Here is a 21,512-nt window from a genome sequence, read left to right as displayed (position 1 = left end):
TTACTCACCGCCATGATTAAGTCATCTACCCACAATAACAGAATCACTTTCTCGTTCTCAGATTCTCTGCTGTAGACACAATGATCAGCATCATTTTGTACAAAATCCTTTTCTGTAAGGTGATCATGCAGTAACATGTTCCAGTTACGCCGGACTGTTTTAAACCATACAATGACTTATTGAGTTTTTCCCCTGTTTTTGACTTGATCTCAAAACCTTCCGGTTGTTCCATATATGGCTCACAGTCCATCGGAGCATGGAGGTAAGCAGTCTTCACATCCAGTTGGTGTAAGATCCTCCTGTACAGCCACCTGCATCAATGCTCTGACAGAGGTCATGTTGGCTGTCGGTGAAAAGGTCTCTTTAGAGTCAATCCCTTCTACTTCACCATATCCTTTTGTGACATATCTGGCTTTACAAGTCTCAGATCCATCTGGGCTCTCTTTCAGTCTCATTCTCTGTCAAAGAGCTCATCTCCTCTTTCATTGGGTCCGTCCACATCTTTGACTTCTTAGAGTCCGTAGCCTCTCTGAATGTTTTAGGTACACCATAAGCTACTCTGTAGAAATAATCTACATGTTCCAGTTACGCCGGACTGTTTTAAACCATACAATGACTTATTGAGTTTTTCCCCTGTTTTTGACTTGATCTCAAAACCTTCCGGTTGTTCCATATATGGCTCACAGTCCATCGGAGCATGGAGGTAAGGAGTCTTCACATCCAGTTGGTGTAAGATCCTCCTTTACAGCCACCTGCATCAATGCTCTGACAGAGGTCATGTTGGCTGTCGGTGAAAAGGTCTCTTTAGAGTCAATCCCTTCTACTTCACCATATCCTTTTGTGACATATCTGGCTTTAAAAGACTCAGATCCATCTGGGCTCTCTTTCACTGCATAAACCCAGCGGCCTCCCACTGCTTGTTTGCCTCTTGGAAGTGGAGTCAGAGTGAAAGTCTCATTCTCTGTCAAAGAGTTCATCTCCTCTTTCATTGGGTCCGTCCACATCTTTGACTTCTTAGAGTCCATAGCCTCTCTGAATGTTTTAGGTACACCATAAGCCACTCTGTAGAAATAATCTACATGTTCACTTTCGTAATTATTACACACAGCTTTACACTGGTACTCCTTTAAGTATTCTGGAGGCTTTTTCTGTCTTGTAGGATACTGAACTCTTTACTCTCCTTAGGCTGTCTCTGACCCTGGTTGACTGTCTCTGACTCTGGTTGACTGTCTCTGACCCTGGTTGACTGTCTCTGACTCTGGTTGACTGTCTCTGACCCTGGTTGACTGTCTCTGACCCTGGTTGACTGTCTCTGATCCTGGTTGACTGTCTCTGACCCTGGTTTACTGTCTCTGGCCCTGGTTGACTGTCTCTGATCCTGGTTGACTGTCTCTGACCCTGGTTGACTGTCTTCGGTGGTGTATTTTCAGAACTCTCAATGTCATCCCCCATGACACAATCTGTGAGAGTCTGACTATCTGCACTACCTTTGGTGATGAATTTCACCAGCCTATGTTTTAGGACTTTTCCTGTCTAAGGATAATACATGTTATATGCTAGACTATATGACAGAACATGAGGACATACAGGGACCATTCAATGATCCATTTAAAGATCATTTTCAATCAAACTCTTTATAATGATGAAAGTTACAGCAAATCCCTCCTTAAGTTTAATTGAAATAAAAAAACAAGTCCCTCTACAACGTGTCCCAAATGTTACACAATTAAAGTGGATAGTAATTATAAACAAGTACAGGTAGAATGTACTACAAAGCATAACACACTGTCTACAAATGACTTACTGAAAGATTCCCAAATCTATGATCACACATAAAATACAGAACAGATGTTTGCTGAACATGAACCAAAGGTAAATGTTTATTAAATGTATGAATCAACTCCTATCTGCCCCATCAATCACACAAGATGACAACAGATAAGAGGTTACTCTGTCAAAATAAAATCTGTTTTGTACAACATTTAATAATGCTTTAAATACACATGGTATATATTTATAAATATATTTCTGTTGACAAGTAAACAACCAACTCAAAACAAATCCCGCAAATCAAGACGAAACGTCTCTGTTAAAATAGTTCAGCAGGGTTGTAGACACTGACTAAACTAAACCTTATGATGATTGGTCCATTTCAGCTGTCAATCAACTCCCTTCACCATTGAGGGACATGTCTCATTATGTGTTCATTCAGGAACTCAGACCTCTGTTTAACTCTATTCCACTTGATTTGATTGAAACCTGTGTACATGCAAATTAGTAATTGGATCATGCTGTTCTATATAAAATCTGTAATCTTAAATCAATCTTTAGCCATCGTCAATCATTCATACATTGATACAAGCAGACTGATAGATGTATCACTGAATAGGTGTCAGTATTTTCACAGATCCCTTATAAACATAGAACCCAGGATAGAGTGGCTGAGTGAATGTGGTCTGGACTCTGTGGAGGAGGGTCATTGTGTCAGAGACACTGTAGAAGGACAGAGTTCCTGCCCTGTGGTCCAGATACACTCCTACTCTGGAGGAGCAGGGGACACGGATATCAGTATTGGTAAAATTGTGGTAGAAACAGCATCTGGATGTAGAGCAGAATAACACCCAGGACTGAGTATTACGTCCAAACACACACTCATAACCATCTCCTTTCCTGTTGATCTCTTTATATGAGACAGCTACATCAACCCCTCCCCCACTCCACTCTACCTCCCAGTAACAGACTCCAGACAGACCCTCTCTACACAACACCTGTTTATAGAAGGTAAATCTGTCAGGATGGTCAGGATAGAACTGGACCTCATCACTCCATGTCACCTTTCTGTTCCCCTCAGACAGACACAGGTTCTGATATGTTGTATTGGGATCCAATGTCAGCTGGCAGGAATCTGAAAGGATGAAAAACAAAGTCAGTGAAAATGTCTCTCCCTTACTTTGTGTGTGTGTGTGTGTTTGTGTGTGTCTGTCTCTGTCTCTCCCTCTGTGTGTGTGTGTCCTCTCTCTGTGCATGCTGGGAGTGAGTGTGGAGTTTTGGCGGCCCTTTTCAATATATTCATCCTTTTCTCTTGGTGGATTTCTGATTTCTATGCATGACGGGGTTGTTCAGAAAATCTAAACATTAATGGATACCATACATCTCAGGGTGTCTTTTACCCATTTTCTGTTTTCTCTGTGTGTTCTTCTGTTTTCCCTCTTCTTTATGGAGGTGTTAAAGGTTGGTTCTCTTAATAATAATGGAGGGAGGAATTGGAATAAGAGGGCTTGGGTATTGGAAGTGATTACATAGAAACAATGTAATGTCGTTTTCCTACAGGAGACACATAGTGATGAAGCTAATGAGGTTGACTGGGGCATGTGGTGGGGGGGGCAGCATGTGCTTAGTCATGGTACACATTTTAGTGCTGGGGTGGGTATTTTGTTTTCCTCTGGTTTGGGGGTGACTGTAATATCTATAACTGAAATTGTCAAGGGCCGGGTCTAATTGGTCATGGCGGATGTTATGGGAGTTCTGTTTCAGTTTTTGAATGTTTATGCTCCAAATGAGGGAACACAGTACATTGCTGTATTTGATAAGATAAAGGTTTCTTTATGACAATGTGATCAACAGGGATGTTTGGTTTTGGGGGACTGGAACTGTACAGTGGATTTTACTGTTGATCACACGGGTTTGGAACCTCATCTGAATTCTGTGTCCTGTCAGTCTGGTGTGTTGACTGAGTTTGATCTTTCTGATTTATGGAGAGTGAGAAATGCCAATGTTAGTCAGTACACATGGTTAAAAATGACTGATGGTCAAATGAGTGCAGCAAGGTTAGACAGGTTATATGTTTCAGAACGCTACTCTGGTAGAGTGGTGTGGTGTGACATTTTTCCTGTAGGGTTTTCAGATCACATTATTATTACTGTTGATTTTAAATTGTTCTGTCCACGACGGTCAATGTCACATTGGTATTTTAATATTAAGTTGTTACAGGATATCATGTTTTGTGAAAGGTTTTGTTGTTTTGGGGACGATGGAGGGCTTTGAAAAGGAATTTTGAGTCCTTGAACAGTGGGAGGTTGGGAAGACCCAAATGTGTGTTTTGTCAACAGTCTACTGCTCTGTCTAATGTTGAGGTTAGAGAGACTATTAGAGCCCTTGAACAGGACATCAAATTGATTGAGCTGTAACTGACCACTCAGACAGACCCTGGATTGGTCATGAATTTACATGATAAGAGACATGAATTAAGGTCCTTTTTGCATGAAAGGGTGAAGGGTGCCTTGATCAGGTCTTGCTTTGCCACCCTCAAAGATATGGATGCTCCCAGCACTTTTTTCTTTAACCTGGACCAGTCAATATCGCCATGTAAACAGATGGTCTGTCTTCATCTCCCTGATGGGAAAGTGACTACAGACGATGTTGAGATGCGCCGACATGCTGTGGATTTCTACTCTGCACTTTATAAAGCAGAGTCCTGTGATCCTCTGTGTGCTGAACAGCTGGTTTTATGAGAGGATTTCCTCTGCAGGGGTCAACTGGGAAAAGAGTGAGTCATTTTGGGCAGGTCAGCTTCCTGTGGGGTCTCTTCCTCAGTTACCTCAGTTTTTCTAGTCTCTGATATGTTCCAGGAAAGGATCTGGGAGGGTGTAGTGGAGAAGGTGTGTGCCAGATTGTCTTGGTTGAAATGGTTGTTAGCCCAGCTGTCGTATAAGGGAGGGGTTCTGGTAACTAACAACCTGGCCCCCTCAACTCTGTGGCACAGACTCATGGTTGTACAGCTGTCTGGGTGCTTGATAAAAACTCTGCAGAGGACACTTGTTAACTTTAACTGGTCTGGACAGGACTGGGTTAAGGCGGCAGCCCTGTATCTACCACTGAATGAGGGTGGGCCTGGTGGACATTACTTCTAGAGTCAAGGCGTTCTGTCTTCAAGCAGCCCAGAGACTGTTGTACAGTGACTATTCCAGCTGGGTGGATACAGCACATACTCTGATGATGAAGCTGTGTTGTGGAATTTCTTGAACTGTATAACTAGGTTACTAGTTAAAAGAACTGAGTCCCCATCTTAAATAAGAAAAGGAATGAAGGAGGGGGGGATCTGTTATGGAGATTTTGAACTAATGTACATTTGAGAAATGTCTGTCTTCCATTGGCTAGTATGTAAATCTTTACTTTGATTGTGACACACATGTCTGTATAATATCAGAGGATTATTCTGTCCTTTTTACCATGTTCTCCAGCCTTGACAAAGAAGGGGGTCAGTCCTTTTGTTCCTCAGAAATGTGGTCCTTGGGGGGAAGTAGGAGCAATTGGCTTATTTAGGTAAACGCAGCCCTCCCTTTAGGTAAAACCTATGTGACACGAGACAGATGGGCAACAACTTACCACACCCCTTTTTCTATGTAATATATACTGTTCAATGACCTGTATTGAGTCAGAGACTCCTCAGACGATTATGTTTGTAAGCGTTTGACGCGTCTCTCTTATTTGCAAATAATAATAAATGGTTAAACTGTGCCAAGATCATTTTGTCGCTGTTTTTACTCCTTTAAGAGTGTTGATCGATGGAATTGCCATCACAATTTGAGAGCTCGTCCTCGGTTACTTAACCTGGTGTCTTTAATCATATCCTAGCTGGTCATCCGTGCACGGCCGGAGACTAGGTCTCTGGAGCCTTAAATTCTCCCCCGCTCGTGGACTGGCTGCGAGAGGGGTGAGAGTGATGGCGCCTGGCTTATATGATTTTTGGGATTCATCAGTACAGGTATCCAGGCTTAAATGTAGTACTAAGGAGGTTAGAACGCCATACAGTTGCGGTTGGACCGCAAGGGTTAAAATCTGCATTTAAGGTTGGATCTTATCGATAAAATCTGCGGCAAAGGTTGGACCTTTTGAGAGGTTGGACCTCTTTAGATTTGCAGTAAAGGTTGGACCTTTGAAAATAGTTTACTGGGTGATTCAGGGATATGGTTAAGTGCGGCAGTAAGCCATTGATTGTCTCTCGTAGTTACGTGGGCCAAAACAAAACAAACAAAAACGATTAATAAATAAATTAATGCCTGATGTTTATGGTGTTTGGACAGGTGAACTAATGTATCTTTTTGGTAGTTATTAGGGTTTCCGGTACATGGCGTTTTCGTCTACCGGGCAGACTAGAGGACTATAGCAGTTATGGTATACAGTTGCTTGGAAGGCGTAGGCTACGGTATATAGGGAGTCTGGACGTTTTCGGACAGTTTGTGTGGGGGTTATTGATCTCCGTGTTGTAGTCCTTTTTGTTCAGGTTGGATGGATCGTCCCTCTGCCCACCCCCACCCTCCCACGGTGTTCCTCCAGACCGATCGCTGGGACTCCTTGGGGTTTTGCATCGTCCCACCCCGCCTGGCGAACATTTCCCTACAATCAACGTAGCCAACTCTGCTGGAGGCCGTCATGGCCCCTGATTGGAGAGACTATGCTGACCGCTACGTTTAAATTTATGAAGCTACCACTAGACATTCGACTGGACATTGGATTTGGGAAGATACCAGTGGGAATCAAGACATCGGCTGTTCAGATGTTGTGTTCCCGCAAGAATAGAGACGGTTCACAGCGGGCGATCCAACGGGAACACGCAGGAACGCTGAACTGCCTGAGGGAGGGGTGCGGAAGGTCAGAGGAGACGGACCAGAGAGCATCTACCGGTGAGATCAATCCATTACATGACCCCGCATATATTGATGTTGTTACACTTAATGTACAAGCATTTAGAGAAAACGTAGAGTACCAAGTTAAACCCACAATGTTTCTAACAATTAATGGTAAACAGATTGAATTTTTGGTTGATTCTGGTGCGGAATATTCTGTCTTTAGGAATAGGCCAAACTTCCAAAATTGAGTGGTAGAACCATAATTGCGGTAGGGGCTAGTGGAGAACAGACCACTGAGCGGTTTACTACCCCTCTGTCGGTTGTAGATGACGAGAGCCAGCGTTACCCAAGCCATTAATTTATGTTTTCCAATTGTTGTCCAGTTAATTTGTTAGCTAGGGATTTGATGACACAGTTAGGGATCACGCTAGAATGTTCAGACAAATGTATACGATTTAAATGTCCTGTTTTACAAGGAGTGGGCAGCCTGTTGATGATTGTTATTCATGGGATTTAGAAAGAACAGGGCCTAGAGCTGTTTCACTTGAGTTGTTAAAAAAGGCAATGAATAGAGTAGAAACGGGTTTGGCCCAGTTTATGGATATTGGCGACTTGCGTTGCTCGGCGAAAGTTTCAGAAAGTCAGGGTGTTGGTTTTGAGAAAGTGTGGTTTGCTGTTGGTAAAAGGGATTTTTTTGACGGGTGAATATGTATACTAGTCTTCGGGGGGGTTTTGTGCTTGGTCTGTGCAAAATGTAAGAGAGGTGTCTCGCTTTTTCGAAGCGGAGGGTTTGGACCCCCATGTCCCCCTCGCTAAACCTGTGTTTAGAACATGGGAAAGCTTGGGTCCCTGTGTGCGGTAGTGCTGTGAAGTAGTGGACTGGGTCCCTTGTCATATGGTGGGAGTGGGATTTTCCAAGGCAGCCCAAGCCTATAGGGAAGGATTTGGGTGCACTGTTTTGGGTAAACGGGAAGTACATCTTGTGCCACATGACGGCAGGGTCCGTCAGGTCTGTGCAGTCCAGGTGGCTGCTACAGATCCTAGGTTAGCGGAAGTTCCACTCTCCTTGTGGTCACAGCATAACTATGATGTTGGGCTAATTAACAATGCACAGCCTCTTGTAGTTACACCTGGAGGACCCCATAGACCATGCCAGACTCAATACCTACTGCAAGCAGAGGCTATTATTAGGATAGCTCCCGTGTTTCAAGAATTGTTAGAGAAAGGCATGTTTGTTCCATGTCCAAACAGCCCCTGTCGCACTCCTATTTTCCCAGTAAAGATCTAAAATCAGTTGGACTCGAGTTTGCTCTTGTATATAATGGTTTTTGGATAATTGAATTGTCAATACCTGGTTATGGTCGACCTAGTACATGCATTTCCATTTTGGTATTCCCTGTGCACAAGGGTTCCGATTGGCTGCATTGTGTGTTCCTTGGTGGGATATTTTATCTCGTTTACCGAGGTTGTTGTTAACTTGGAAGTTTTGAAATCGCAAGGTTTTGCTTTGTTGGGTGTACACTTGGGTGAACACATTCATTGCATCATTGTTGTGGTTCTTTAGCGGGCCCACTTTTTCGGCTTTTGCCTTAGTGCTGAATCCGCAAAATTGAAATTTGCCTTGTAGTGTTGTGCTGGTTGCTGGGACACGTGGGGGTGTTTGCCTGCTAATTTAGGAATGTATACGAGAATAATGTCCTCAATTTAATTAGAGGGAAATATATTGGAAAGTGGTACAATGCTGCTTCTCTAATTTGGCAAAATATGATCTTGTGGTTTTGCTATGAGGAGTTAAAATAGTGTGTTTCTCTCTCCTTGTATGGAGATGTCCTATTGTCCCATAAATTAAGATGTCCTATTTTAAATGTTGAATTGGGATTGGTTAATTAATAATGTTTAAATTTGTTTGTATTTACAATGATACCTGGGATAATACTTGTGTTTTCAGACCTACGCCTGATGCTCTTTACCGGTGTTTAAATTCTAGCCTGGTAAACTGACAAATGAGGTAGATTGATGTGACTTTATTTGGAGATCTAGGCTGGAGTATCCTGGGGATCACTCCCTGATTTTTCTTTGATTTTAATGACTTGTTTTCTGTTAACTTGGCCTTTCTTGAGAGTTTTTTTTCCCCCTACTGTCGCTGTGTTGATAAGATAAGCAATTTTTTTTGGCGAACAGCAACGATATTAGATGGGTAGAGCAATAACTCGGAACTTTCCGTTAACGTGGGATATCGACTAAGTTGTAAGCATGACGTCTTTTACTACAGACAGTCTGAAGACCATGTGACATTTTTGTGTGGACACTTTCCTTGGCTCCAGGAAGGGGGGCAGACCCCCTCGATTGGCCTTTGCACTAAGGGTTCCATTCGGGTGTTCTGCCTGTTCTCACCTGTGGTCATTTGCCCAACATGAGTATGGTTTTTCAACATATTTGTAGTAAGGGTGGAGACCTATAGTCATCCAACTTTGTTCATTGCTAGAACAATCTTAATGTCGTTGCATGACATATGCATGACTGTAGCGATTTTGGCTGACTGCCACTATTCTGAATAACATAAGTTGAGAAAATTCCCTAGACTTTAGGAGGTAGATTGAGTCATGATGTTTGTGTGGCCTGAACTTAGTTTGGCCATTGCCTGTGGAAATGCTAATTTTGATCTGCTAATTTGGGAGTTTCGCTGGGTGAGACAACTTGGTTTCTGGGGTTTCATTCCTTCACACGAGCGACCGTGTGGCTCAGTTGTTTCTATTAGATTTTCTTTGTGGAAGTTTTTATTATTTTCGCATTTGTTTTTGTTAGATTTTCAGTTTGTGACTTTACTGAATGAATGTTATTGATTCCCCCCAACTATCGATTTTTCTTTTCATGTTCGTCCTATAATGGTTTTGCTTTCACGCTTGGAGTCATTCTCTGTTGACTCTGTCGTGAAAGCAGAGGGGGCACTGTATGAAATTATCTATGATGAAAAAAAGTTGAACTTAGAGTTCAAAGCAAATTAAATAAGTATTTAAAAAGTTACATGAAGAATTTCGTTTTTCTGAAAATGTATACAAAATCTAACATGATTATGGTTGAGTAGTGTAAGAGCCAAATAGGGAAAATAATAATTTAGTTTAAAAACAGTTAAAATGGTAAAAAAAAACTATTTAATGTATTGGTTTTAAAATGCATGATGTTTAGTAATGTTTAGGTCTGATAATATTTCAGTATTTTGAGCTTCCAGTCAGATAGCACTACGTCACAGTGTAATTGATTGGATGTAGTTAGTTTTAGTTTGAAAAGACGTTGGAAGCAACACAGTTTAATGACCGTGCGTACCATGTATAATTTAGTGTTTTATAAGTAAACATTTAAAAGAAGAACGTTTGGTTTGCTCATGTTTCAAATACTGGTTGTAGTTAGACTGACTTCAAAAGGTGGCATAGAAGAATTAGAAGCAACTAGGTGCTACTACAAGTAGAATACATCTTACCATGTGCAGGGAGCACATTTGGTTATTCCTTACATGTTTACTAAGTTTTGCCATGTTTTACTTAATACTGAGAAAGTAATTCTGCATCAAGTTTTATTCTAGAAAACCATGTTAAGAAGTTTTACATAGTCTAAATTGTAAAGAGAGGTACAGACCCCCTGGAGTGCTCAGCTCACTGACACAGACACCATGTGTGGGGTGGGGGGCTGTTTGAGATGGGTTCTTTGTCTTGTTTGAACTCTTTAGAAGGGAAACAGATTGGTGAATTTGATTGTTGTTCTGATACAACACAATCAGATGCAAATTATATAGCGACTGAGATCTGGTTAGGCGAACTGAGAATTGTTCATGAACTACTCTTTGAGACTGATACTTCAATGTAAGCAAACTATCTTAACTGAGGAGTAATTGGAACAGTAATGGGAAATTGAGTCCATCTGTTCTTTGTGTTGGTTTGTTATTTGTTGGTTGTTAAACCAACTATAGAAAAGAGTGGAATTGTAATTTTGCTACACTAGCAGAACAGAAGCACCAGACATGTTTTAACTATACTGTTACTGTTTACAACTGTTCTAATCTATTTAGACAAAGGAAGCAGAAAGACATTGGAAATATAGGTTTTGAGTGTTTGGTAGGACTGGGTTCTAATGCATCAGCAAAATGCAACAAGCTAATGTCCATCCATCCATCTTCATCCGCTTCATCCGGGGCCAGGTCGCGGGGGCAGCAGTCTAAGCAGGGATGCCCAGACTTCCCTCTCCCCAGGACACTTCCTCCAGCTCTTCCGGGGGGGACACAGAGGCGTTCCCAGGCCAGCCGGGAGACATAGTCCCTCCAGCGTGTCCTAGGTCTTCCCCGGGGTCTCCTCCCGGTGGGACAGGACCGGAACACCTTCCCGGAAAGGCGTTCAGGAAGCATCCGGAACAGATATGAATGGGACATATTCTGATTGTGAACTGTGCAGTTGCATCTAATCTTCTCAAGGAGAATTCACTGACAGGTACAGGACACTTGAAAGCGATTCAGCAATAGAGGACTGGTTGGATCCCAGAGAGACTGAGTTTTGGCTTAAGGACAACTGTGAGGTGGGCTGAGATGAGATGGATCTCACAGACACACACACACACACACAGACAGACAGATAGACAGACTGTCCTAAAGCTATAAGCGGACTCTACCCTGGGGTGCCGCACCGTCTACAGTGATGCCTGGTTCCTGAGCTGGACTAATTCTAGTCCTGATGATTCTGCCATGAGATGGAGAAGGCAACCTCCAACCGAGAGTATGGAGTCGAAGGAAAGCTTCGGTTCTGGACAACGTTTACTGGGGCGTGGAAGACCAACTGCACGAAATCATGCCACGCTGATTGGGTCCATACCAGGTACATCTCATCTGCTGTCCAGGTAGCTGAGAGAGGAACCTGGGGACGACGACACGCTAAGGAGGCGTTAAAGGTTAGGCAAAAAAGTGAATTTTCTGGTGCTAGTAACCATCACTTCCAATCCAGCCTGCAGCTATAGAGCCCTGAGCTAAAACTGGTCATTCTAGCATTCACAAAGGAGAACACACAGATTATTGTGACCTGGCTGATAAAGCAGCTAGAATGAAGACAACTAGAGCTGTGTCATGGTAACCTACATTTGAGCTATGAAGGACAACACCTTGGAATATACATCTGACTTTCACGTTCTGTTACACCGACCTGCCAAGAAATGGTTCATAACTGACTGTCTGACGTTTGGAGGAGCAGAACATTTGTGATGACTTTGGAAGTACATCTAATTGGAACCACGAGAGGACTTTTCAGTGAATCTAGTAATTGGCATGAGAGGACTTTGTAATAGTGACAAATTAAAGGATGTATTCAGTGATAGGTGTTTACACACCCACATGTCGATGCTACATGCCCCATACTGTCAATATATGTGTCACTTGAATTAATATCTTTTTAGCAGTGATTTTAACATAAAAGGTTTTTCTGTACTATGTTATAATTCTGTATAATGAAAGTGTGTGATCTTGGAGTTAATACGAGGGTAATGGTCTAGAAGCATGTAAGTGAGGATCCAGACATTTCAGATTTTTTCCGTTCTCTAATCATTAAGGATAATGATATCGACAGGGTCATGTTGTTAAAGAGTACTGTTTTGTTGCAGTCTACATCCTAATGAGTAAACTGTTTAAGGATTGAAACCAATGTCATGATGCGGTGAGCAGCAGCGCCACCGTGCCATAGTTTCTCAGTTTCTCACGAACACATCCTGGACTGTCACATGTTTCCAATCTTCCACACCAGGTCCCAATCTAGCTAATTTGTATGTGTATGTATGTTTCCCCTCTGCTCCCCACATTGTGGATCATTGTTGCTGTCGCTTGTCATTAATGCTGTCTGTTAGTATACCGGTGAGTGTTGTTAATGTACTGTTGAATGTTGATTGTTAAGACGCGTTGTCGCGCACTTTATTTTCATTCAGTCAGTAGTTAGTTTCGTTTTCCGTTCGTGTTTGGTTTGTTTGTTGTTTTAATAAAAACCCACGAACGAGAGTACTGCCTGCGCCTGGTTCCTAACCAACACTACACCACGACGAGTTGTTACAACCAAGGGTTGATTTGGTATCAAGAGGATGGATTGTTATGGAAATGTTGAACTAAGGTACATTTGAGAAATGTCTGTCGTTCCATTGGCTGGTATGTAAATCTTTACTTTGATTGTGACACACATGTCTGTATAATATCAGATGATTATTCGGTACTTTTGACCATGTTCTCCTGCTTGACAAAGAAGGGTGTCAGTCCTTTTGTTCCTCAGGAATGTGGTCCTTGGGGGGAAGAAGGAGCAATTGGCTAGTTTAGGTAGACGCAACAGTAAACATTATGGCAGGAAGGATAAGGTGGGGGGACAGCCCTCCCTTTAGGTAAAACCTATGAGACACGAGACAGATGGGCAAAAACTTACCACACCCCTTTTAACTGTAATAAATACGGACTGTTTATGTATTAAGTTAGAGACTCCTCGGACGATTATTTTTGTAAGCGTTTGACGCGTCTCTCTGCAAATAATAATAAATGGTTGAACTGTGCCAAGAAAATTTGGTCTCTGTTCTTAATCCTTTAAGAGTGTCGATCGATGGAATTGCCATCACAGATCTGGTATTTGTTAATGGTCATCATTGAATGGTGACAGTAGATCACTGGGTCCTCCATCAGTCTGTCAATATGTCCATCTGTTTAAACAATCAGTGTATCTGTTCTTTGTCCAGATGGTGTGTGTCCCTTCTGAGTTGAATAGGTAACCTACAGTGTCCTTAGTTCCTTGGGATAAGATGGGGGGACAGCCCGCCCTTTGGGTAAAACCTATGTATTGTTGACAGTTGGGCCGTATCTTACCACACCCTTTTAACTGTTATAAGTACACTGACTGTTGTGTTTCCTCAGAGATTCCTCACAGGTTTATTTTAGAAGCTTTTGACGCATGTCTCTATTTGCAAATAAACTGCTAATTATGCCAATAGAATTTTGTCTCTGTCCTAAAATAGTTCCTTTTGATGGAATTACCATCACAGCTATCCGGTTGGGTCTGGATAGACATCTCTTCCTCTTGTAGTTGGAGGAGGTTGATTTGTCTGGCCTGACTCCTTTTTATCACTCTGTTATGCAGGCCTGGAGAGTGTTCTGTATGTCCCAGAAGATCAACACACTGCCCAGGATGTTGCTGTTTGAAGAGCCTCTTTTTCACAATTCTATGGTTTAGTCCCGTGCTCTGGATTCAGCCAACCTTCACTCATGCCTTCAGGGAGTGGGGTGTATGAAGCTGGGGCATCTGATGCAGAGCAGATCATTGGAGGAGTTGGGAGAGAGAGCAGGGATCTGGTCGTATCGTTTGGGGAGGAAGGTCGTGGCTGAGTTCTGATTCCTTGCCAGCATCTCATCAACGGTCTGTGACTGACGTCTCCTTCTCTGATTGGTGGATGAACAGCCTGGATTACGTTTTCCCTGAGCTCAATGTCGTGTTGTTGCTGGGACATTTCAAGAGGATGTGGAACTTCTTTCATTCAAACCCCTGAGCTGAGGGAGTTCAGGGCTGTGGGGAAGAAGGCCATGTACACTGTCTGTGTGAAGGTGTCCCATGTTTCCTCCCTAGAAGAGGTGAAATCCACGATGTGGGTGGGTGTGTTTGGTCCAGGTTTGTGTTATTTGAGTGTATTTTAGTATCTTTTGTAAAGGAGAGTCTCTGTCTCTGTTTCTCTCTCTTTGTGTGTGTGTGTGTGTGTGTGTGTGTGTGCAGTTGTGTGTGTGTGTGTGTGGTTGTATTTCCTCACATGTTAAGAAATCCTCTCTGGTCTTGGGCTCAGCAGGTGGTCCAATCTGACCTGTAGTCACTATGGAGACAGACAGACTTATATATCACAGGTCCACATTAATCATGTCTACTAGTAATCTACATACAGGTAACTAGAGGGGAGATGGACTATAGATGGACCATATTTGTATATAATTGTATATGAGTTCCAGTGGTTCAGGCCAGTCTGTCATGGCTTTGATTCTGCTCACTGACTAGAACCAAGATGTTATGGGGACAGTGACTGTTGACAGATCTCAGATCTCTACTTGATAACTACATTGATTCACTGAAGATATTGAGGTCATTCATACTCTTCTGCTCATTTCCTTATGCTTCCCCCTTTCTTCTTCTCCTATTTTTGTCATTTCTTCTCCTCCTCCACTTCTTGAATAAGTGTTTTGATGACAATATTTTGTATATGGACCATTTGAGTTTTGTCTGATTGTTACCCGCCAAGACAAACAGATATTACAATAGTCTATTAATATTGTGTATTTGCATTCATAATGTCCTCCTCGAAATAATATTGGTTGCATTATAACAATAAATGTAGTTCTAAGACAAGTAAAAATCATAACGTTTAATATTAATAATTTATATTAATAATAATTTTGACCAACCTTCCCAAAATATCCTGTCCAGTTCCTTTTTGCATACATCCTGTATTTGATCTTTCAGTTCAGAGACTGATTTCTTGACATTCTCAAAAGAGATGTGTGGATAAACAGTGATACTGGGTAAGACCTCAGATCCAGGAGAGACACAGAGAGACTGGAAACTCTACAGAGAGGGAAAGAAGCAACAGGTTTTGACATGGACAGACAGTGAATTAAGTTCCTGTCCATTTCACTGGTAAAGAAGTAAAGAGACATCCATTACAGAGTATTGTAAGGTAAGTTAGTGATGTCACCTGGAGGAAATGGATGTGATCCTCTGTGTGAGAGAGCTGCTTCAACTCAACATCTCTCCTCCTCAGCTCAGCAACCTCCTGCTCCAGTTGTTCCAAGAGTCCTTCAGCCCGACTCACTTCAGTCTTCTCCTGAGCTCTGATTAGCTCCTTCAACTCAGAGCGTCTTTTCTCAATGTAGCAGATCAGCTCAGTAAAGATCCTCTCACTGTCCTCCACTGCTGCCTGTGCAGAGTGCTGTTAGGACACAGAGAGAGAAGGGGGTCCATTTTAAGTTAATTCACTCTCCTATCAACAGGATTATAGACAGATTGTAAATGTAAATATACAGTGCCAGTCAAAAGTTGAGATACACTAATCCATTCAGTGGGTGTGTCCAAACTTCTGATTGGTCCTGTACAAGTATTTATATCAGCCACAACACTCACCTTCAGAATGTCCACAGTCTGTCTCAACTCCTGAATCTTCTTCTCTCTCTCCCCAATTCTCTTCTGGGATTCCAAATATTTCTCTCCAAACTGTCTCTGCAGAGAAATACATCATAAACAAATGTAATCAGCAAAGTGTAGCAATTTTAAATTATATCACATTTATTAATTGGGATATGTTCTTCTTTCTTGTAATCTTGGTTATAGTCACTATATACAGTCGGTACATACAGGTTCTGGTCATGAAATTAGAATGTCATCAAAAAGTTTATTAATTTCAGTAATTCCATTTAAAAAGTGAAACTTGTATAATGTATACATTCATTCCACACAGACTGATATATTTCGAGTGTTTATTTCTTTTAACTGTGATGATTATAACTGACAACTAATGAAAATCCCAACTTCAGTATCTCCCAAAATTAGAATATTACTTTTTAGAAATGTTGGCCAAATGAAAAGTATGAACAGGAAAAGTATGAGCATGTACAGCACTCAATACTTAGTTGGGGCTCCTTTTGCCTGAATTACTGCAGCAATGCGGCGTGGCATGGAGTCGATCTGTCTGTGGCACTGCTCAGGTGTTAAGAGAGCCCAGGTTGCTCTGATAGTGGCCTTCAGCTCTTCTGCATTATTGGGTCTGGCGTATCACATCTTCCTCTTCACAATAACCCATAGATTTTCTATAGGGTTAAGATCTGGCAAGTTCGCTGGCCAATTAAGAACAGGGATACCATGGTCCTTAAACCAGGTACTGGTAGCTTTGGCACTGTGTGCAGGTGCCAAGTACTGTTGGAAAATGAAATCTGCATCTCCATGAAGTTGGTCCACAGCAGGAAGCATGAAGTCCTCTAAAAATTCCTGGTAGATGGTTGTGTTGACCTTGGACCTAAGAAAACACAGTGGACCAACATCAGCAGATGACATGGCACCCCAAACCATCACTGACTGTGGAAACTTTACACTGGACTTCAAGCAACATGGATTCTGTGCCTCTCCTCTCTTCCTCCAGACTCTGGGACCTTGATTTCCAAAGGTAATGCTAAATTTACTTTCATCAGAGAACATAACTTTGGACCAGCAGCCCAGGCGAGACTCTTCTGACGCTGTGTCTTGTTCAAGAGTGGCTTTACACAAGGAATGCGACAGCTGAAACCCATGTCTTGCATACGTCTGTGCGTAGTGATTCTTGAAGCACTGACTCCAGCTGCAGTCCACTCTTAGTGAACTTCTCCCACATTTTTGAATGGGTTTTGTTTCACAATCCTCTCCAGGGTGTGGTTATCCCTATTGCTTGTACACTTTTTTCTACCACATCTTTTCCTTCCCTTCGCCTCTCTATTAATGTGCTTGGACACAGAGCTCTGTGAACAGCCAGCCTCTTTAGCAATGACCTTTTGTGTCTTGCCCTCCTTGTGCAAGGTGTCAATGGTCATCTTTTGGACAGCTGTCAAGTCAGCAGTCTTCCCCATGATCGTGTAGCCTACAGAACTAGACTGAGAGACTATTTAAAGGCCTTTGAAGGTGTTTTGAGTTAATTAGCTGATTCGAGTGTGGCAACAGGTGTCTTCAATATTGAACCTTTTCACAATATAAAAATTTTCTGAGATATTGAATTTGGGGTTTTCATTAGTTGTCAGTTATAATCATATAGTCGGTACATATAGTTGGTACATATAGTCGGTATATATAGTCGGTATATATAGTCGGTATATATAGTCGGTATATATAGAACCAGGGACATTAGTTAAATTCCCTGACCACTAGGGAAACTTGCCTGTCCTATTTGGCGTGGCATCTTATATTAAAACTGCCTTTAACCATGTACATCTGTAATACACCACACCCTCTTGTTCCTTAAATAGTCTTACTAAATTGTTCTGATTCTAGTCAAAGGGTGAGGTTTACATCAGTGGTATAAAATTGGTCAGGTATAATAAAATACTTAGGTAAGGTTTACAGATTGCTCACGGTGTAACTGTTACAAACACATACACAAACTAAATATAATTTATATCAAACACACCCACATCCACACAGACCTTATACATTTTATCCTATACTGTAGAGTTCCCATCTTACTTGTTTCTCAGTCCTTTCTGCTGCAGCTGAGACTGTATCATGTCCTTTATGTTCATCCATTGTACAAAGATAACAGACACACTGCTGATCAGTACGACAGTAAACCTCCAGTAGTTTGTCATGATGAGAACAGATCTTCTCCTGTAGTTGTTTGGTGGCTTGGACCAACTTGTGCTTTTTAAAGGCAGGAGATTCATAGTGAGGCTGGAGGTGAGTCTCACAGAAAGAAGCCAGACACACCAGACAGGACTTGACAGCTTTGAGTTTTCTCCCAGTGCAGAAATCACACTCCACATCTCCAGGTCCAGCATAACAATGATCAGGAAGAGCAGCTTGGAGTCTTGTCTTCTTCAGATTTTCCACCAATTCAGAAAACATGGTGTTTCTGTTTAGAACAGGTCTTGGTATGAAGGTCTGTCTGCACTGAGGGCAGCTGTAGATACCCTTGTCATCTTCCTGATCCAAACAGTCCTTAATACAACTCATACAGTAGCTGTGTCCACATGGAATAGTTACTGGATCTTTCAGTAGATCTAAACAGATTGAACAACTGATTGAGTTTATATCCTGTGCCATTTTTCAAACACATATAAACGGAGAAAAAAGAACAAGAGATTACTTTCGTTTTCCTTGAACTGCTTTTTCTCAGAGGAGTGGTTTGTTTTCTGTGACTTCCTGGTTCTGTGGTGAACTCAGATGTCAGATATCAGGTCTGGCCAGTAGAGGGCATTATTGATCTATCATAGCCAGTAAATATTCTCAATTCTGTTACATTCAAGGTCTAGTTCATAATTTCTCCCAATTCCAGAACAATTAGCAGAACAGCAGACGTGAATGCAGAAAGAGATTGCATGTCAAACAAATAGAGATCTCACATATTTACTACAACGTTCTCTGTATCTCAAACTTGTTAAAGGAACTGCAATTGTTCAAAGTGACCTGAGTAAGGAAAGACATAACTAGACTCTGTACAGTACCAGAAACTGTCCATCACTATATACCTGAGACAAGATACACTGGTTACTGTTTTATTATACAAAACCCTCTTCAGCCTCACTCCCCCATCTGAGATCTACTTTTGTCAACATTGCCACTTTTAAAAACCTAATCACTAACATATTTACAGACACCTACAACTTATTCATTAGATGTGCCTTTTAACTGTAGTTTTGTCAAGTTGTTGTCTTTGTCTATTGTCTAAATATATCTGTGTCCTGCTGTATAGTTTTTTATTGTCTGCTACCAGGTAAAAATAGTGGGATATCCAGAAATATACCTTTTTTTATATAACTGAAAACACACATCAGAACATGTAGTCTACCAATAATGAAATGAATATTTATTTTATTTAATAAACTCTATCTAATGCAGTTTTTTATTGGTCTAACGCTACACATTTAATCATTTTAATGAAAATCATGTCTGGATTTACAAGTAACCAAGCAATACCACTCTGCTTGTCAAATGCCAAATCAGCTAAACCCACAGTTATTATGAATCAAGATATCATAAAATAAATGAATTAGGCCCTAATCTATGGATTCCACATGACTGGGAACATTGATGTGGATCTGTTGATCACAAAAAACAGGTGTATCAGAAAACCAGTCTGTATCAGAACTGACCATTTGCCTAATTTTCCTGATGCAGCACAACACATGTTCTCATAGAGTAGATCAGAGTGTTTATTGTGGCCTGTAGATTGTTGTCTCACTACTCTTCAATGTCTGTAACCAAGTTACTGGATTTTGTCTGGAACTGGAACACTGTTGGTTCCTGAACGTTCCAAACATGCTCAATGGGTGACCTGTCTGGTGAGTATGGAGACGTGGCAGAACTGAGACATTTTTTGCTTCCAGGAAGTGTTTGCTGATCCTTGTGACACGGGGCTGTACATGTTAATGCTACCGATCAAGAAGAGGCGTTGATTGGCTCAGGTCTGTGTGAGAATACTAGAGATCTTAAGACTGGAATGTCAGGTGGTCTCCTCAGAGTGTGACCAGAGTATGACAGTGGTTCAGTCAGAGTCTGACACTCCCAGTAGTCAATGTCTAAGTGTGTCTAGTTTCCATCCTTATCCAGCAACTTTGTGCAACAACAATGGAAAACATTTCATTTGCCACATAAACAGCCTGATCAACTATATGGTAAGAATAAGTCACAGGAGGCAGGAGGCAAATGGTGTTTTTTCCAGATATTGACTGGTTTCCTCATTCATGACCCTACAATATTTTGGTATCTATTACCAAGAAATACAGATCTGTATTCTCAGTCTTGGAAAATCCATAGATTAGGGCCTAATTCATTTATTTTAATTGACTTATTTCCTTCTATGATCTGTAACCCAGTAAAGTCTTTAAAATGATTCTGTTTGTTTATATTTTTTGTTCAGTCTATTGATTTAACAATAATATTTGGGTAAAAATCACAAAATCTACCTGATGAAAACCAGTTACTGTATTCCAGTTGATGTTGTGATTAATAAGAAACCAGAAAAAGAGTATGCTGTCATTTTACCTTATTTTAGTTTTATTTTATTACCAAAATGCTTACAACAAAGTGACCATAACGTTTTACTTTAGAAGGGGCTGTTTCAATGTTGTTTGGTGATACAAAGTTGGAAAAGTCCTTGCTCTTTGAAAGTGATAATGATGTCCTGGTGAGGTAACAAATAAACTTTGGATATGTGTTTGTTGTTGTCCATATTTAATGCTGTGAAATTTTGCTAATATCTTGTAGATGACAATAGCAAAACCGTCACAATGACCTTGAATGACAAGTACATCAGCTGGTTGTTTACTTTCATCCATCGACACAGGCAGTTCTTCCGAATTGCCTTTCAGGACCAGGCGTGTAACAACAAGACATGACAGTGCCGTGGGAGGAAGAGCGGCGTGACTAGAAAGCCGGTGACGACGCACACTGAACACCGCGCCAGGAGAGAGAGCGTGCCTCCCTCGCGACTCCTCGTCACAGTACTCCCCCCCTACCCATGGCTCCAGCCGCACGTCCACACCGGCCCCGGGGCCGACTCGGAGGACGCCGCGCAGGACGATCAGGGCGCCAATCGAGAATATCCACCACCAGCACCCAGCAACACTCCTCCGGGCCATACTCCCCCACTCCACCAGGTACTGCAGACCCCTCCCTCGAGGTCCAGAGGGGGCAGAGGGGACCCACGCACTTGACTGCTGGAGGGGACCAGCCACCTCCGGCCTGAGGAGAGAAACGTGAAACAAGGCGTTAATTCTCTAGTCAGGGGAAGGTGCAACTTTCTGGGCCGAGAGCCAGACCCGGTCGCCCACAGCGTAGACCGGGGCGTCGCTACGACGGCGATTAGCAGCAGACTTCTAGCGCTCCCCGGCGTGCCGAATGCATCAATGCACCACTGACCAGGTCTCCTCGGCGCGTCTCAGGCTGGCTCTGCCACGGCGCCAAGACCGGCTGGTACCCTAGAACACACTGAAAAGGGGTCATGGTCATGGAGGAGTGGCGGAGCGAATTCTGGGCATACTCTACCCAAGGCAGGAATTCCGACCACTCCTCTGGCCGGTCCTGGCAATAGGACCGCAGGAACCTCCCCAGGTCTTGGTTTACACGCACCACCTGCCCAATCACTTCGGGGTGAAACCCGGAGGTGAGACTG

The 21,512-nt window shown here is 42.2% G+C and overlaps 1 protein-coding gene across 2 annotated transcripts; it reads right to left on the bottom strand.

The window, feature by feature from the left end:
• Window positions 1-1,709: 1,709 nt before the first annotated feature.
• On the bottom strand, window positions 1,710-18,506 carry LOC105009659 (tripartite motif-containing protein 16-like). Of its 2 annotated transcripts, XR_004575740.1 has the most exons (7): window positions 17,867-18,506; window positions 15,785-15,880; window positions 15,360-15,593; window positions 15,070-15,229; window positions 14,427-14,486; window positions 2,133-2,905; window positions 1,710-2,084 (listed from the first exon to the last, which is right to left on the bottom strand). XR_004575740.1 is itself a non-coding variant. In XM_034292119.1 (6 exons), exons 1-6 carry the CDS (start codon window positions 18,440-18,442, stop codon window positions 2,379-2,381), a joined length of 1,653 nt encoding a protein of 550 aa, XP_034148010.1. In that variant the 5' UTR covers window positions 18,443-18,506; the 3' UTR covers window positions 1,710-2,378. The 2 variants fall into 2 exon arrangements, 1 of the variants encoding a protein (XP_034148010.1); XM_034292119.1 differs by having other exon boundaries at window positions 1,710-2,905.
• Window positions 18,507-21,512: the final 3,006 nt, after the last annotated feature.

The sequence above is a fragment of the Esox lucius genome, chromosome 5, assembly GCF_011004845.1.
Source record: "Esox lucius isolate fEsoLuc1 chromosome 5, fEsoLuc1.pri, whole genome shotgun sequence".
NCBI lineage: Eukaryota > Metazoa > Chordata > Actinopteri > Esociformes > Esocidae > Esox > Esox lucius.
The sequence above is the reverse complement of the archived record's forward strand: the minus strand, read 5'-3'. Positions and strand labels throughout refer to the sequence as shown.

Bases quoted from the DNA above. Each gene is read 5' to 3' on its own strand.
- LOC105009659 (XM_034292119.1), bottom strand. From the start codon at position 18,442: ATGGCACAGGATATAAACTCAATCAGTTGTTCAATCTGTTTAGATCTA. The intron at 15,594-15,784 runs GTGAGTGTTGTG...GTGTCCTAACAG, and splicing joins AGACTGTGGACATTCTGAAG to CACTCTGCACAGGCAGCAGT. The intron at 2,906-14,426 runs GTGAGGAAATAC...TCATCCTTTCAG, and splicing joins CAGAGAGGATTTCTTAACAT to ATTCCTGCCAGCTGACATTG.